Source organism: Panthera uncia, chromosome B1 (genome assembly GCF_023721935.1).
Source record: "Panthera uncia isolate 11264 chromosome B1, Puncia_PCG_1.0, whole genome shotgun sequence".
Taxonomy (NCBI): Eukaryota; Metazoa; Chordata; class Mammalia; order Carnivora; family Felidae; genus Panthera; species Panthera uncia.
The window spans coordinates 31,662,491-31,678,039 of NC_064811.1; the positions used below are offsets into that span (position 1 = coordinate 31,662,491).

The 15,549-nt window shown below is 39.5% G+C and overlaps 1 protein-coding gene across 4 annotated transcripts in view; it reads left to right on the forward strand.

Annotated features, from left to right (window-relative positions):
- Positions 1-11,692, forward strand: part of FAM114A1 (family with sequence similarity 114 member A1) — a 112,207-nt gene extending 100,515 nt beyond the window's left edge. For all 4 annotated transcript variants that reach the window (XM_049631956.1, XM_049631958.1, XM_049631957.1 and 1 more), the window contains 4 exons: positions 261-400; positions 3,283-3,355; positions 7,930-7,983; positions 9,811-11,692. In XM_049631956.1, the coding sequence (XP_049487913.1) occupies positions 261-400; positions 3,283-3,355; positions 7,930-7,983; positions 9,811-9,912 (369 nt within the window). In that variant the 3' untranslated portion in view covers positions 9,913-11,692. The remainder of the gene's footprint in view (positions 1-260; positions 401-3,282; positions 3,356-7,929; positions 7,984-9,810) is intronic.
- Positions 11,693-15,549: the final 3,857 nt, after the last annotated feature.

Here is a 15,549-nt window from a genome sequence, read left to right on the forward strand (position 1 = left end):
ATTAGATTATATATATTATATATATTATATATATGGAAAAATTTTATATATATATTATATATATAATTTTTTTTTTTCATTATAGGGTTGTTGTTGTTTTAATTAAACTCTACCCCCCATTGTGGGGCTTGAACTCATGACTCAGAGGTCAAGAATCGCATGCTCTACCAACTGAGCCAGCCGGGCCCCCCACATTATAGGATTTTCAACAAAGCTTCTGCTCCATGAATAATTTTCTTACTTGCGTTTATCTGTTTCAGGAAGTATACATGCTGTCCATCGAAAGTCTGGCAGAAGTAACAGCACGTTGCATTGAGCAGCTGCATAAAGTAGCAGAATTAGTTCTTCATGGGCAGGAAGAGGAAAAACCAGCTCAGGACCAAGCAAGAGTTCTGATAAAGTAAATGTTACTTTTAATTCTTATTTTTCCAATTTTACATGTATGTGCCATTCAGATACACACCCATAGAGGCATACACACACCCTAGGCTACTAAAGATTTAAATTATAAGGCAACTAATTCTATTGTTCCGTGGTCATCTTTCAAAATAGACTCTCTTAAGAATCACAAGATTCTTTGCTGAATCATGTTAACAAGCATAAGAACAATTAAGTAGACATTCTAGGGATTATTTATGAAGAGATTTAAGGAAAGAAACACTAAATCATTCAAGGATAAGTGTTTATTTTAATAGATCAAAGTCTTAAAAGTACAGACCTTTGAGGATAATTGCATTTTTAACGTACCATAAGAATAGAGAAAGGACACCTTGATGCAGCTTCTCAGCTAGCTTCCCAAAGATATTCAAATGCACCCCCATGGTTCCTAGCGACTTATACCAGCTCTGCATATTCTGAATTCTGGCAGTGATGGTTGTTGATGCAAGCCAGTTTCCTGTGGATTGCATGTGTGTGCATATGTGCTATCATATGTTACAGTCTTCCAACAAATAGTAGCTATTATTATTAGTTTATCTAGTGGAATAAAATGTAACCGTATGCACATGAAAATCGTTGGTATGGAGCTGAAAAACAAGCCATCAGCTTTTACCTGCATGTCTATATGCCGTAGTGTGGAAAATTAGCACAGATCCAACACCTTCTCATTACTACACAGACACAGGAGCCGTAATAAGAGCCTCCTAAAAATACACAGGTACACAACACACACATCTCAATACACTCATTCACTTTGCTAGCTAACTAGTCTTTGCTTATTACTGTATTTGGCATTGTAGGTGGGGAGCAAATGTTTAGTCAGAGAACTTTCCAAAAAGTCGACATTAGCATCTTTGTACTACTAGTAGCATTTTTCCTCACTTGTAAGGAGGTGTCATCTAGTCTAGATTTTCCTATCTAAACATGTGAAAATGAAAGGTGATCTAAGAACCACACAATCCTGCACGTAATAGGCTTAGGAAGAATATGTAGTTACCTCAGTCTATAGAAGGAAGAGGAAAGGGAAAAATAGGAAATGTTTAAAATATTGAGGAAGACATCGAAGTGGTATTTTATATTTGTGGTGTTTGTTTGTAAAGGGAGAGTGTTCACAAGTCCCTAAGTATGTATAGCAGGACCTTATTCTTAGCATCTCTGATTTCCAGTCCAGATTATCCCGACCTTACCAAGCTGCACCAAGCAAAAGGTCGTAAGGCCTCACATGTGTCTGTATAAGTGCCTTTCCACCCACCTGCCCAAGGCCATAGACAAAATGGCTCTGGGCTATCCCCGGACCTTTCTTCTGACCCTTTCTGCAGATAAGTTTTGCATGGATGGATGGAATGGTAGACAGATAGATATAGCTCAACAAACATAAATACATAGCTTAGAACCCCTATTTATCAAAACCAAGCTCACTGCTCCTGACTTCACTAGATCTTAACATGTAAGAGTCTTAACTTGGAGTTAGTATTTTTCTAATAGCATTTTAACCACTATTCATAAGAGTCGTATATACTAGTTATAGAAGGAAATAGATAATATTCACATTGTTAGGTTAATTGGATTGTTTTTGGTTTTTGTCATCATCTGTGATGTTATGACAAATGTTGCTTTGTTAAATATTTGTGCCCGTCTAGCATTATTTTCCTGAGGTAAAGTCCTAGTAGTCAAATGGCTAGAATAAACTTGGGGTTTTGATAGAAGTCTTTAAAAACAGATTTTATAGGGACGCCTGGGTGGCTCAGTCAGTTAAGCGTCTGACTACGGCTCAAGTCATGATCTCACAGCTTGTGAGTTTGAGCCCCACGTCGGGCTCTGTGCTGACAGCTCAGAGCCTGGAGCCTGCTTCGGATTCTGTGTCTCCCTCTCTCTCTGCCCCTCCCTGCTCATGTACTGTCTCTCTCTCTCTCTCTCAAAAATAAATAAAAACATTAAAAATTTTTAATAAATAAAAACAGATTTTATAGGATCTTTATTATGAGGTACGTAATAAAAACTTAATCAAGAAATTAAGAGACATCTGAATTTGAATTCCAGCTCTATCACTTATTACTGCATGTCCTAAGCAAGTTACTTAATCTCCTTGGGGCACCTGGCTGGCTCAGTCAGTAGAGCATGCAACTGTTGATCTCCAGGTCATGAGTTCAAGACCCAAGTTGCGTGTGGAGCCTACTTCAAAAAAAAAGTTACTTAACCTTCTTAAGCACCAGTTTCACCATCTATAAAATGGGGATATTAATGTAATCTTTAAGATCACTATGAGGATTAAATATGATTATGCATATAAAAACACTTAATGAATGCTCATTATTATTTCAAAATGACCAAAAAGCTAGAGAAAAGCCACTTGGCAAGAAGCTTATACCCCTAAACCTATGGAGCTCAAGCCTCAAATTCTCCTGCATATGCTTTTGATTCTAAAATGAGGTAGGGTGAGGGTGCCTGAGTGGCTCAGTTGGTTAAGTATCCAACTCTTGATTTCAGCTCAGGTCATGAGCTCAGGGCTGTGAGTTAAAGCTTTGAACTGGGCTCTACACTGAGCTGTGAAGTCTACTGGGAAGAAGGGAGGGAGGAAGAAGGAAAAGGAGAGACAGAGGAAGGAAGGGAGGAAGAAAGAGATAGGGTGATTATTCATTAATTATGCATGCAGAGAAAAACCAGGATTAGATTAAACTATGATTGTGAACCATGAAAGATTATTGAGGGAAACATTTCTGCAGAGCATCTTCAAACTTGTGTGTGTTCTTTTCAATGAATATGGTATCAGTATCAGTAATTTTCTTGATTTTTAAATTATTTTATCTTATGGAAAATCCCCCCAAACCTCCTATTTTCTTGCAGATTAACTACTGCAATGTGTAAAGAAGTGGCCTCCTTATCAAAGAAGTTTACGAATTCTTTAACCACTGTTGGGGTAAGTTTATCATAGTGATTTTTTTTTCACCTGTTTTGGGAGATGAGCCTATGAGGAGCTGTGAGAAGTGCAGTGCCTTCTTTGTTGGCTCCGTAAAACAGAAGCAGCGCCATGATGTTTACTAAAACCAGGCCAGGAGCACCTTCTGTTAGAACAGGTAACTTAGGGCTCTCATCTGACTGGGTTCTATCCTGATGCTGCCATCTCTGACTTACAAGGTATTAAGTGGGTCTTGAAACATCTCTGGGCCTCATTTCCTCTATTTGTTTAAAAAGAAGTCAAATAGGGGCGCCTGGGTGGCTCGGTTGGTTAAGCGTCCGACTTCGGCTCAGGTCATGATCTCACAGTCCGTGAGTTCGAGCCCCGCGTCAGGCTCTGTGCTGACAGCTCAGAGCCTGGAGCCTGTTTCAGATTCTGTGTCTCCCTCTCTCTCTGCCCCTCCCCTGTTCATGCTCTGCCTCTCTCTGTCTCAAAAATAAATAAACGTTAAAAAAAAAATTTTTTTTTTAAAAAGTCAAATAAAGGTTCCTTTCATTGCTTAATACTTGTGATATATAATTCTTTCTATGTATCTATCTATCTATCTATCTATCCTATGAAAATAATTTTGAATACTCACATTCACTATTACCCTCAGAACCTGTTGTTTATGCCACCCACTGTGAGAGGTTTCCTTATTATTACTCTTCAACTTTAACCAAAAGAAAAAAATTCTACCTGTTGGCATAAGTGTTTCTATTCTCAAGGTAACAAGTTTGAAAGGTTTGGCGTTTGGAGGTGTGGCTTCTGGTTATTTTCTTCAGAAGCCAGTCACATTATATAACCCTACCTTAGTGGGATTGGGAAGACAAGTGGGAAATATTCCTTTTTAACCTTTCTCTTTTTTAAAAAATGTTTCTCCTTTTAAAAAAAAAACGTTTTTTAATGTTTATTTATTTTTGAGAGGGAGAGAAACAGAACTGAGCAGGGGAGGGGCAGAGAGAGAGGTAGACAGAATCTGAAGCAGGCTCCAGGCGCTGAGCTGTCAGCACAGAGGTTGATGCAGACAGAGCTCCAACTCAGGAACTCATGAACTGTGAGATCATGACCTGAGCTGACATTGGATGCTTAACCTCTGAGCCACCCAGGCATTCCCCTCCTCCACTTTAATCTTTCTACTTTTTCTTTTAAGGCCCTGGATTCAAGGGCAGATGATTCTTGCCATGAGAAACAGCAAATTTTATTTCCTTTTTTTTGTTAGGGTGTTTTTTGGTTGCAAATGTGTTAGTTTTCCAGGGTTGCCATAATGGGTACCATGCAAAGGGGGGGCTTAAACAAGAGAAATTTATTGTCTCACAGTTCTGGAGACCGGAAGTCTAAAACCAAGGTGTCAGCAGGGACATGCCCTCTCAAGAAGCCTCTAGAGGAGAATCCTTCCTTGCCTTTTCCAGCCGCTATAGCCCCAGGCATTCTTTGGCTCATGGCAGTGTAACTATAATCTCTTTCTCTGCCTTCACATCATCCTCTCTCTGTGTATTTCTGTGTCCAGATTTCTCTCTCCTTATAAGGACACCATTCATATTCGATTAGGGTATGACCGGTGGGACCTCATCTTAACTTATTACATCTGCAATGACCCTATCTCCAAGTAAGGTCACATTCTGATGTCTTGGAGGTTGGGATTTCAATATATCTTTCAGGGAGTACATAATTCAATCTATAACAGGAAGTGACAGAAACAAGCTGTACGTAATCTAGACAGAAAAGGGACTTTATTAAAGGCAGTAGAGGAATGTGAGCAGCTGTGGGGATCCAGCACCAGAATATGTATTCCCTCTCTCTCCAAAGCATTGCCATTAATGTGACTCAATTGTAGAATTTCCCAGACCCCATGTCTCTCCATTCAGATTCTGAGTTCCTGGGTGAGACTACTGAAAGGCTCATCAGTGGGTCACATGACCACTTGGTATCACCCGTAGTGACTGGGGACAGGATCATATCATGCAGACCTACCTGGCTGCTGGGGTGCACTTTCCCCCACCCTGCTACCCACCGAGGCCAAGGTCAGTTCTCAAAAGAAGTGGAAATGATTGCGGACCTGTCAGGAAATGTGTGTTTCCCACACTTCTGTAAGCGACTCGATTAATCAGGGATGAACTACATACCACCTATCCATTCTGTTGTCGAGGAATCTGGTTTGTTTCTCCTATTTTGTAAAACATCAACCCTTATACTTGTATAATTTGGGGGCTTCCACAATAAGAGCTTCTGTATGTAGACAGAGTGAAGAGGGAGACAGAAGTTCATTGATATGATAGGCTTGATGAAATGCACGTGTGTGCTCGGTGTTGTCTGAGTGACAGACACCCAGGGACTTTGGTGTAACTGCCAGATTCACAGAGAGGTGTGAGGTCCTAATCAGGATGACATGGCCTCGGCAACTCAGCTTCCCAAAGCTTCTGACTCTTTCCCCAGCTCACTAGGTGGGAAACTGAGGCCCAAAGGGGTGAGACAGATGGCCAACTGTTTCTCTATGGCTGCCTACTGATGAGGATATATGTGTCTGTACGTGTGTGTGTGTGTGTGTGTGTGTGTAGTATATTGTATATGATTCACATTAAACATTCACTTGTTTACATTAGTGGGTAATATTCACAGCACTGCTTCCCATTTCTCTTGACATGCCATCTTCTAGTACAGTGCTTCTCAAATCTTAATGGGAAGGCAGATCACCTAGAGAACTTTTCAAAATGCAGGTTCTGAGTCAGTAGACCGGGGATGAGGACTGAGTTTCTGCATATCTAATAAACTCTCAGATGAAGACACTGTTCCTGATTCACAGTGTACATTTTGAGCAGCAAGGCTCTAGCTATTGGGCATGTACTTGAACGTATACATATGTACACACATATATGCACATGTGTACAAATGTTTGCATGCGCAAAATCAAGAAGACACACGTTACCACTTTGGAGAAGGAAAAAGCTAAAGCTGAGTTTACTGAAATGCCGTCCCATCCCAACACTACCCCTGATCTTGTGCTAAGATGAATCATTTATATCAAGTTTCTGTTTTCTAAAACAGCCGTTATTCATAACTTGAAGTTAATGAGTGCGTATTGCTCTCCAGACTCCATTTAAATTGCTTGCACATCTCATTGATTCTGAAAGCCAATGTCATTTTATTGCCCTCGTTTTGATTATATTTTAGAGGTTTATTGATAATCAAATAAACATGAAAGCAAATACCATAATGGATTTTCTGGTTAGTTACTAAAACAACTGGGGTTTTAAGGAGTTTTTCCCCAAGACTCCATTATGGTCTCCCCAGTAAGACATTACTTTGCCCTCAGTAAAGTAGTGTCAATGACAGTGGGCTGCTCTGGAAAGATCTATCTCATTTATATATTTTTGTTTACCATAAAGTCATCTGGATACAGTAAGGAAAACCAGCCTATTAAGATTGCCCTCTGTCTTTCCAGTCCCTTTCGTTATTCATTGTCTAAGAGTAAAGTGAACAGTTAGATAGAGAAGCCTGTTGATTGATAGACCAATTGTGGAAATAATGATGCTAACTAATACTAGCTCTCATTTTTTGAACACCTACTTATTATCAGGCTCTGTATTGTGTGTGCTTTACATATATTCATATTTTGCAAAATGGAATCTCCAGATCTGTCTGTAAGTTATACTTAAGAATGTGTTAATTTTCTACTAATCTGGAAGACGCACTCTGTAGCCAAAGACCCGTGTTTGCACTTAAAAGAAAGAAAATAAGTCTAGACCAGGGTCGGCTCTAGGGTAGACTAGTAAGGTGCTTAACTCACCCACAAATGTGAGAGCTTACCTTGCCCCCATGCCTCCCCAAAAAGACAAGGAAACAACTTCAGCCATCTAGATACATATTTTCATGTAAAATTTAAAAAAGCGGGGCACCTGGGTGGCTCAGTCGGTTAAGCATCCGACTTCGGCTCGGGTCATGATCTTGCAGTTTGTGAGTTTGAGCCCTGCATCGGGCTCTGTGCTGACTGCTCAGCCTGGAGCCTGCTTTGGATTCTGTGTTTTTCTCTCTCTCTCTGACCCTCCCATGCTCATGCTGTCTCTCTATCTCTCTCTCTCAAAAATAAATAAATATAAAAAATTTTTAATCAAAATGAATGCAAAAAGATCATGATGAACCAAATATCAACATTTTAAGTAGAGACAAGATCCAGCCCTATACTTGGGCAACTCAGCCTCACTCACCTCCCCATAATCCCAGACGTGCTACAAACTTTCAATAGTTAAAAAATGTCTGAGCTTAAATTTCTAGCTATGTGACCTTAAACAAGTTACTCAACTTTCCTGATTCCTATTTTCTCATCCTTACTTTAGGTTATCATGGTACCTACCTACCTACCTACCGGGATTTCTGTCAAAATTAAATGAGATTAGATAGAAGCAGCACCTAATGTGAAGTCTGGTCTATAATAAACATTCCACTTCTCCTCTTCCTCTTTAAGAGATCCCTCTACAAAGCCATCATATGACATTTTATGTGGCAAGCTTTATACTATGAGCACCTAATCTGTCAATTTCATCCTTTTGATTCCACAGAGCAACAAGAAGGCTGAGGTTCTTAACCCCATGATCAATAGTGTATTGCTAGAGGTAAGTGGCCCCCAGAGAGAAAGTGCTTCTGAATCAAAGCAAATGTTAGAGCTACTTGTTTTGTTTGTCTTTTTCCCAAGCAGCAAGTGTTATTCCAGTTCTAAATCTTATCATCAACAGTCGCTTTTGAGCACATTTGTGTAGCTCAACCAGCTGTAAACCCTTGGGTGAAGCAACAATACCTAATTTTCAAGAATTCCTGATTATAAAGAGAAACGCTAAGCTTGCACGTTATTTCTGTTGCTGTTTCCTCCAGCAGAAGCACATTTCTGCTGCCAAGTTTGACACCAGATTTAACACTGTGATTATTGGCTGCAATGAGGGATTCTTGCTCAATGGTGATTTTTGTAAAAATGAGCCCTTGTCTCCATTCACGATCACCTTTGGTTTAGCCGGGTCTAAGCTTCAGACTAACAATATTGACAAGTTGACTGTTTAGCCTCTGTCTGTTCAGTGACCAGAGGCACTGTCCTCAGAGATCACTCACTCCCTGGCCTGTCGGCTCACCAGGACTTTGTAACACTGATACGAAGCTGTCCCGATACTGCTGTGGTTTTACCAGAAGCCAGTGACGGAAGAGAGAAGAGGCCCTGGAGGCCACATTCCCGAGTCGTAGTCACGGTGTCCTACCTGTGGCTGGTGGAGGAAAACCTTCCATCAGGGGCCCAGCTATAAGGACCTGGCACATCTATAGCCCCAGGGCACCCAGCTGAAGCCACGGGTGTTAACCAGTTTGAACACGGGCAAATGCATATAACAGTAGTTTTTTGTTGTCTGAAGTAGCTGTCAATTGCAGCTTTTGGAAATTACCAAATTCAAGTCAGGGAAGGCTACCTATATATTTATAATGTTTGTAGAAATTGTGCCTTACTGTTAGGGAAAACTACCAAGGTACAAAAGTAACAAAGTAGTGACATCAAGTGTTACCATTTAGGACACAGCCATGCAGTGGGATGAAGTCAACCAGAAGGGACAAGGAGCTATAGGGGCAGGTTCTGGAGGACACAGCTAAGAGGAAAGCCAGGCAGTCAGATGCAGAATATGGAACAAGAAAATGTCTCCCCTGGCCACCCAGAAGGCATCGGCAGATTAATTTACTATGTCAGTCATGAAGAATATGAAGTCAAGTGTTTATTTATTTCCCCGGTGGGAGTTTTCTTATGTTTTAGTGACCTGAAACATTACATAGCCTCTCGACCGACTGCGGTATGCAAGAATACCACAGAGCATTGCTTCACTATATGCTAACTAATTTGGATGTAAATTTTAAAAAATAAAAAATAAAGTTAAAAAAAAATTCTTAAAAAAAAAACAATACCACAGAACATGAATGGCAACATCAAATATCCAAACCAAGTAGAAGGTACCCATATGCATTCAAGGATTTGCCATGAATGATTACACAGTACTATCTCCAGTTCGCTTTATGTAGCCCATTCCTGTTTATTCATCTCTAGGTTAGGGCAAACTAGAGCTTCCTTCATACTGTGCTTTTGTGTTATTTCAGGACAGTGGGGTTGGTCTGGGAGAGGAATAGGGAAGACTGGATATATTTGGTCATGAATATACACATATCGATGTAGCCTCAAAGTCCATGGAAATGACTTGCCTCATGTGAAGTGAATTCTTCTATTAGTATAGATAATTAAGAGCTGAACGCATTTCATCCAAAGGACTGTGTTTACAATTGCCTTAAGCACCAACATTAAAGGAAAAATATTTTACAATATTGTGAGGTTTGCAAGGAGGGACCATTATCAAACTGGAAGGATTGTCAAGGTTGAACTCTGCAAACAACCCTTGAGCCACATTTCTCCCTTCTCCCAGGGCTGCAATAGCACGACATACATCCAGGATGCCTTCCAGCTGCTGCTGCCTGTGCTGCAGGTCTCACACATCCAGACCAGTTGTTCAAAAGCACAGCCGTGACCTGGCCAGACTCCCATCTAGTGAAAGAAAAGGCAGGCCACATTGCTCTGTTATATATCAGTGAAGGGGATGTTCTCTGCACATCTGGCCACAGACGCCCCTTTGAGGACTCTACAAGCAATTTTGCACGGACAGTATGGAGAACGCAAGTTGAGAGAGAATATCATTTCTCTTAATGTATATGGTTGTTTTTACAAATAAGTGTATTTCCTTTATGTTAATTTAAGTTTACAAGGCTTTATATTGATAATTTCCTTTAATTTGAAGTTCATTCACCAATATTCATTTCCATTTTCCTGGTCAAGCATGCTATATTTAGAAATTCATGGGTAGATCCTATACTTTTTATTTAATCCTTTAAATTCCCACCTTTAAATGTCCCATTCTTATGGTATTACTTTAAATCAAATCTTATACTGAACTTAGTTTTGTTATATAAATATGGCAAAGATAACACTACTTACAGATATTACCTATTATAGTAAAAGAGAAACATAAATATCTCTTTATAGTAATTCATTCTGAAAACAAGCTTTCATTGAACTCCTACTGCGTGCTCACAATAGAAGAACATGATCTGAACCCAGGAAAAGAGTAGTTAGGTACTCTAAGTAATCTTTATGCCCAATGCAGGACTCAGACTCACAACCCCGAGATCAAGTTGCAAGCTCCATCAACTGAGCCAGCCAGGTGCCCCTAGACAGATGCTCTAAAAGAGGATTAATAATAATTCTTAAAATGCTTAAAAATACTAATGAATTTTCCAAACCTTAAGAGGTTTGATGAGCAAGGTAAAACTAGTGTTTTTGTTCTTTTTAATGTTCTGCTCTTCGATGTATTCTTGTATTTTTCCATACTCCTTGGACTTTTTGATCCCAAACTTTATATATGGCGTGAAAATATATATGAAAGGGGGGTACTAAAAGAGTATTCAGTTTAAACTAGACTTTTTGTGACCATAAGTACATGATAGCATAATTACAAAGCCTGGAAATATCCGAATAGAAAATTAAAGGGATTTGAACACAACACACCCCCAGACTGCATCTTTAACTCCGAGTCAAGCTATTGTATAAATACACACATCACACTCCCCAGTGGTAAATACCATCATCACTTCTAAAGGGCAGAAAATACGGATGTGTGTCTTGACTAAGTGGTAGATTGATCCATGACAGATTTCACTGAAGACCCTGTGGCCAGGAGAGGCATTGTCTGTGAACACTTCTCCTGAGCTCCATACACTTATTCTGGTGGGGGTTCATCCGAGCTCCATCAGCATCCCGACGGGCATTGTCACAAGATGTCTTACTCCCTGGTTCTCTCTAAGGCAAATGAACCTTGTAGTTTTATAGGGGTGAAAATCCTTTGTTCACATATGCTTTCCCTCCCCTGATAGAGTAGACTGCCTATGTTCCATACAGGCAAAGTAGGAATGTTTTAATATTATCCTATGTCTTATTAGCATTTTACTTGTGTCCTACATTTCATTTTGTGTATCTCCTGAAACAACCAAATAGAAAACATAAGAATAATTATTTACAATCTGGAAAAGAACTCTCTGAGGAATCAATTAAAGATGCTTTTTTTTCTATTGTTTTTTGATTGCCTGAAATGTTTCTGATATTAAGTCTAGAGAAAAATTAACTGCCAAAAATGCAATTACCTCTTCATAAATTTTGTAGGTATTGTGTACAGAGCAGAGGAGAGGACTTAGATTTACGATTTCTCCACAACAGATTTTTTAGCATCAGATGGATTTATAGATGTTAACTGGAAATGTAATAGAATCAAGTAGTTTCAAAGGAACTAGATTCCCAGAAACAGGCTTTAAGCCCAACTTCACCCATATAGTTTATAGAAAAATTTTTAATCACAAAATGAAATAGAAATCTGTAAAAGAATAAAAGAAATAATTGTTCTTTAAAAAGTGGTTGACATTATTTACATTTCATTTACATATCTTTTAATGATAAAATATCAAAGGTTGCCAGGTAGAAACATAGGCTGACAGATGATTCCTGGGGCCTAGCTCAATGGTCTGTGAATTACATTATTTAACAGAGAATAATCACTTAAAATATATCCACCCTCCAGGATTGCTCTTTCAATACTGTTTTTCATCATCACTTTTAAATAATTGCTTCTTCACTTTGCTTTAAAACCTAGCAAAGCACAGGATCCAAATCTGGGCAAATGTCAATCAGTTACTGAATGAATGATTTATCAGGCTTACTTTGGAAGTTTTGTATTCCTTCAATAATCCTTTACATAAATTGGGTTCGTTTCACTCTTTGCAATTACCCTGAACAAGTGTGCCAGTTTTTTTTTCTTACATCAAGTGCAAACTAAGTTCCAGTCTAAATAATGAATGTAGTCCTATGCCTGTGCCTTATTAAATAAAAAACATCAAAAGTGTATTTCCAATTCAAAGCAAAATGCATCCAAGAAAAATTGCTTTGGGGTATTGATACATACAGCTCTAAAGGGTAAAAATTGAGCCCCAAATCTTAAAGCAGAGGCGTAAGCTTGAATATTCTATCCCACTGAGGACAGAATTCTGTCTTTTCTCTGGGTCTCACACTGGGCTGCACGTCACACTCATGATTAAATGCGGAGTGTGACAAGCTGAGGCGGTGGCAGGAGTCAGCTGGGGTATGCAGCAGCCTCAGGGACACCAACTAAGGAACCATGGACCTCAGCAGCAGAGCTCAGAGGGGATGAAGAAGCACCAGCCTGGGGTGGGTTAAAGGAAGCTGCTAAATGTAGAAGTCTGAACCCAGAAATGAGAGCATTTCCTGTGCTTTGTAGAAGTCAGCTGACCCACCAGGAGCTCTCCTATCTGGAAAGTCACCTTCTGCACAGGCCAGCCATGCTGCACTTTTTTAGAAACAAGAGCAGGCAGATTTCAATCAAAGCCATCCCAGAGGTCTAGGAATAACATCTTAGGGAAGTAATTTAGCAAAAATGCAAAAAAAAAAAAAAAAACCTATTTCTCTTCTTTCGTAAAAAAAATAGAGAGGGAGAGATGATAGATAGATAGATAGATAGATAGATAGATATAGATAGATATAGGTAGGTAGGTAGGTAGGTAGGTAGGTAGGCAGATAGAGTGTATGCTGAACAGATGGGGTGGATCATAATACATGATTTCAATCCATGTTTAATTTTGTAAGTGAAATTATTCTTCAGCATCAAGGTAATTTTTGTAATGTAAAATTTGCCCTTTGATCTTCCTCTTAAGGATGCTCTACATTCTGGGGGCACCTGGGGGGCTCAGTCAGGTGAGCATCTGACCTCCGCTCAGGTCATGATCTCGCCATTCCTGAGTTCGATCCCTGCATCAGGCTCTGTGCTGACGGCTCATAGCCCAGAGCCTGCTTTAGGTTCTGTGTCTCCCTCTCTCTCTGCTCCTCCCCCACTCATGCTCTGTCTCTCTCTCTCTCTCTCTCTCTCCTTCAAAAATAAACATCAAAAAAAACTTTTTTAATGAAAGATTTTTTTTTAATTTAAAAAGGATGTCCTGAATTATGATAGATCCAGGCTCAACTTGGTTTCTGAAATGATTGTGTTTGTGAAGGCACATCAGAAGAGATCACACTGAAAACCCATCTTAAAACTGCAATTTTGCCTTCACAGCCACCCTTCACATAAAAGAAAAAATCATGTGGTTCACCATGTGTTTTGTTTTTCTAGATATCTCATAATTTATTCAGGTTTATGTTCATTTTCTGTATGTTCACCCATAATAGATATTCCTCTACAATATCCACTATTAAACAAATCTGAGGAGAGGCATCATTCTTTTCATCTTTTTTTTTTGCTTAGATCTGAAAATATCTGAGTTATCCTGTCCTTTGAGCATCTTACCTTTAGTAACTATTAAATTATTACAATCCAATGGTAAGAGATGGTGTATTTGCTATTTCTGGCATCTAGGGTCCTCATCGACTGGGAATAGAAGATGAATATAGTTAGAATTTTGTGTTGGGATTTAAGCTACATTTGCCTTTGTATGGATCAGAGAATATTTTCCTCTGCATGAGTTGTCAGCCAAAAAGCAATGGGATTATGTCTGCCTTTGGTCACTGCTGACTCACTTGACAGGCCTGTCTCTTCTATTAGTCTCAAAGGAATTCTATACTGCAGAAGAATAATATGTACAATTTTTATATGCCTGCAATGAGTACAGAATTTAGGGTGATTCAGAGATGATCCATCTCCCTGCCCTGGGTTTCACCGCTGGGCTTCTAGAACTGCCATTTGGAGGAAAAAGCCAGTGTAGAAGCCAAGGCCAGATGGATGGAACCTTGGCAAAAAGCAAAGCTAAGCCTCTGCCTTTGAGTCCCTGCCATCTTTCTCCTTTTTCTCTCTCAGGATTTTTTTTTGACAGTTAGTAAATGCCTCTCTTCCAGGATCAGCTTTTACAGTCCTGACTATCTCTTCTATATCTCTTCTTCCCTTTCCCTTTCTCTATGTTTATGCTATCCTTTTCCTAATTACCTCATCAGAAAACAATCCATCCAAAAGATTGCAATAATAATAAATAATATGTATTTACTATCTGCAGGACACTGTGCCAACTGTTTTATAAGCATTATCCCATTTAATCTCCATAATTCCAGTATTGGGTAGATATTATTACAATCTCCACTGCCCAAATGAGAAGAACACTGAACCACAGAGACATTATATAATTCATCCAACGTTACACAACTAGTAAAACAGAGTCAGGATTCAAACCCAGGGCAGTTTGACCTGACTAGCTAGCACCTGAAAGTATTATGCACAGCCTCCAAACAAAAGAAACATAATCTGTTATTTTTAGAGACATCTGAACACTTACATGTTTAGCTCTCTTTACACCATGAGGTGGATTTGTAGCTGAAAGGTTTGGTTGTCAGCTTTGGTTGTTTCCATGCAACTGAGGACAAACTGAGACTAAAGAGACACAGAATGAAGCCACACAAGGTCACCCCTGGATTATTCTCACCCCAGGCTAGCCACATCACTGGCTTCACAGACATTTACAACAAGCAGCTTCCTGGCCATCAACACAGCATCCTGTCTCACAGGTGCCTTTGATATGCCTAAAATGGCTCCATTTCCTCCTCCCCTCCCCCCTTCCCTGGTGCCAGGGAAACGTGTAAATCACTACCCTTCCCTTCCTGAAAATCCTTAACCCTCTACTACCTGCCTGGAGCATTGGGACTTTTTTTGTTTTCCTTGCCTTGAAGATTATCGACTCATCTAGGCAGCTGTTTAGCTGATTCTTTAGTACCAGGTGCTGTGAGATACTAATAAATGTTTTAAAGATGTACTAAATAACGCCTTCTTTTCTCTAAACTTGGTGTTGTTCTCTACAAAGCCCAAGAAATGATGGTGGTGATGGCAGTAGTGGTGGCATTCTTATTTATTGAGTGCTTACTATGTTCCAGACACTTTACCTCTGTGATCTCATTTAATCCCCAATGTCAGTCTTATGAGATAGCTACTATTATTGTACCCATTTTGCAGATGAAAAAGAAAGCTCAAAGGGATTAAATAATTTCTACATTATCCAACTAGTAATTGGAAGAGCCAAGGTTTATGTCCGGGCACTATATAAAATGCTAGACAGAGCCCATGGACAAGCAG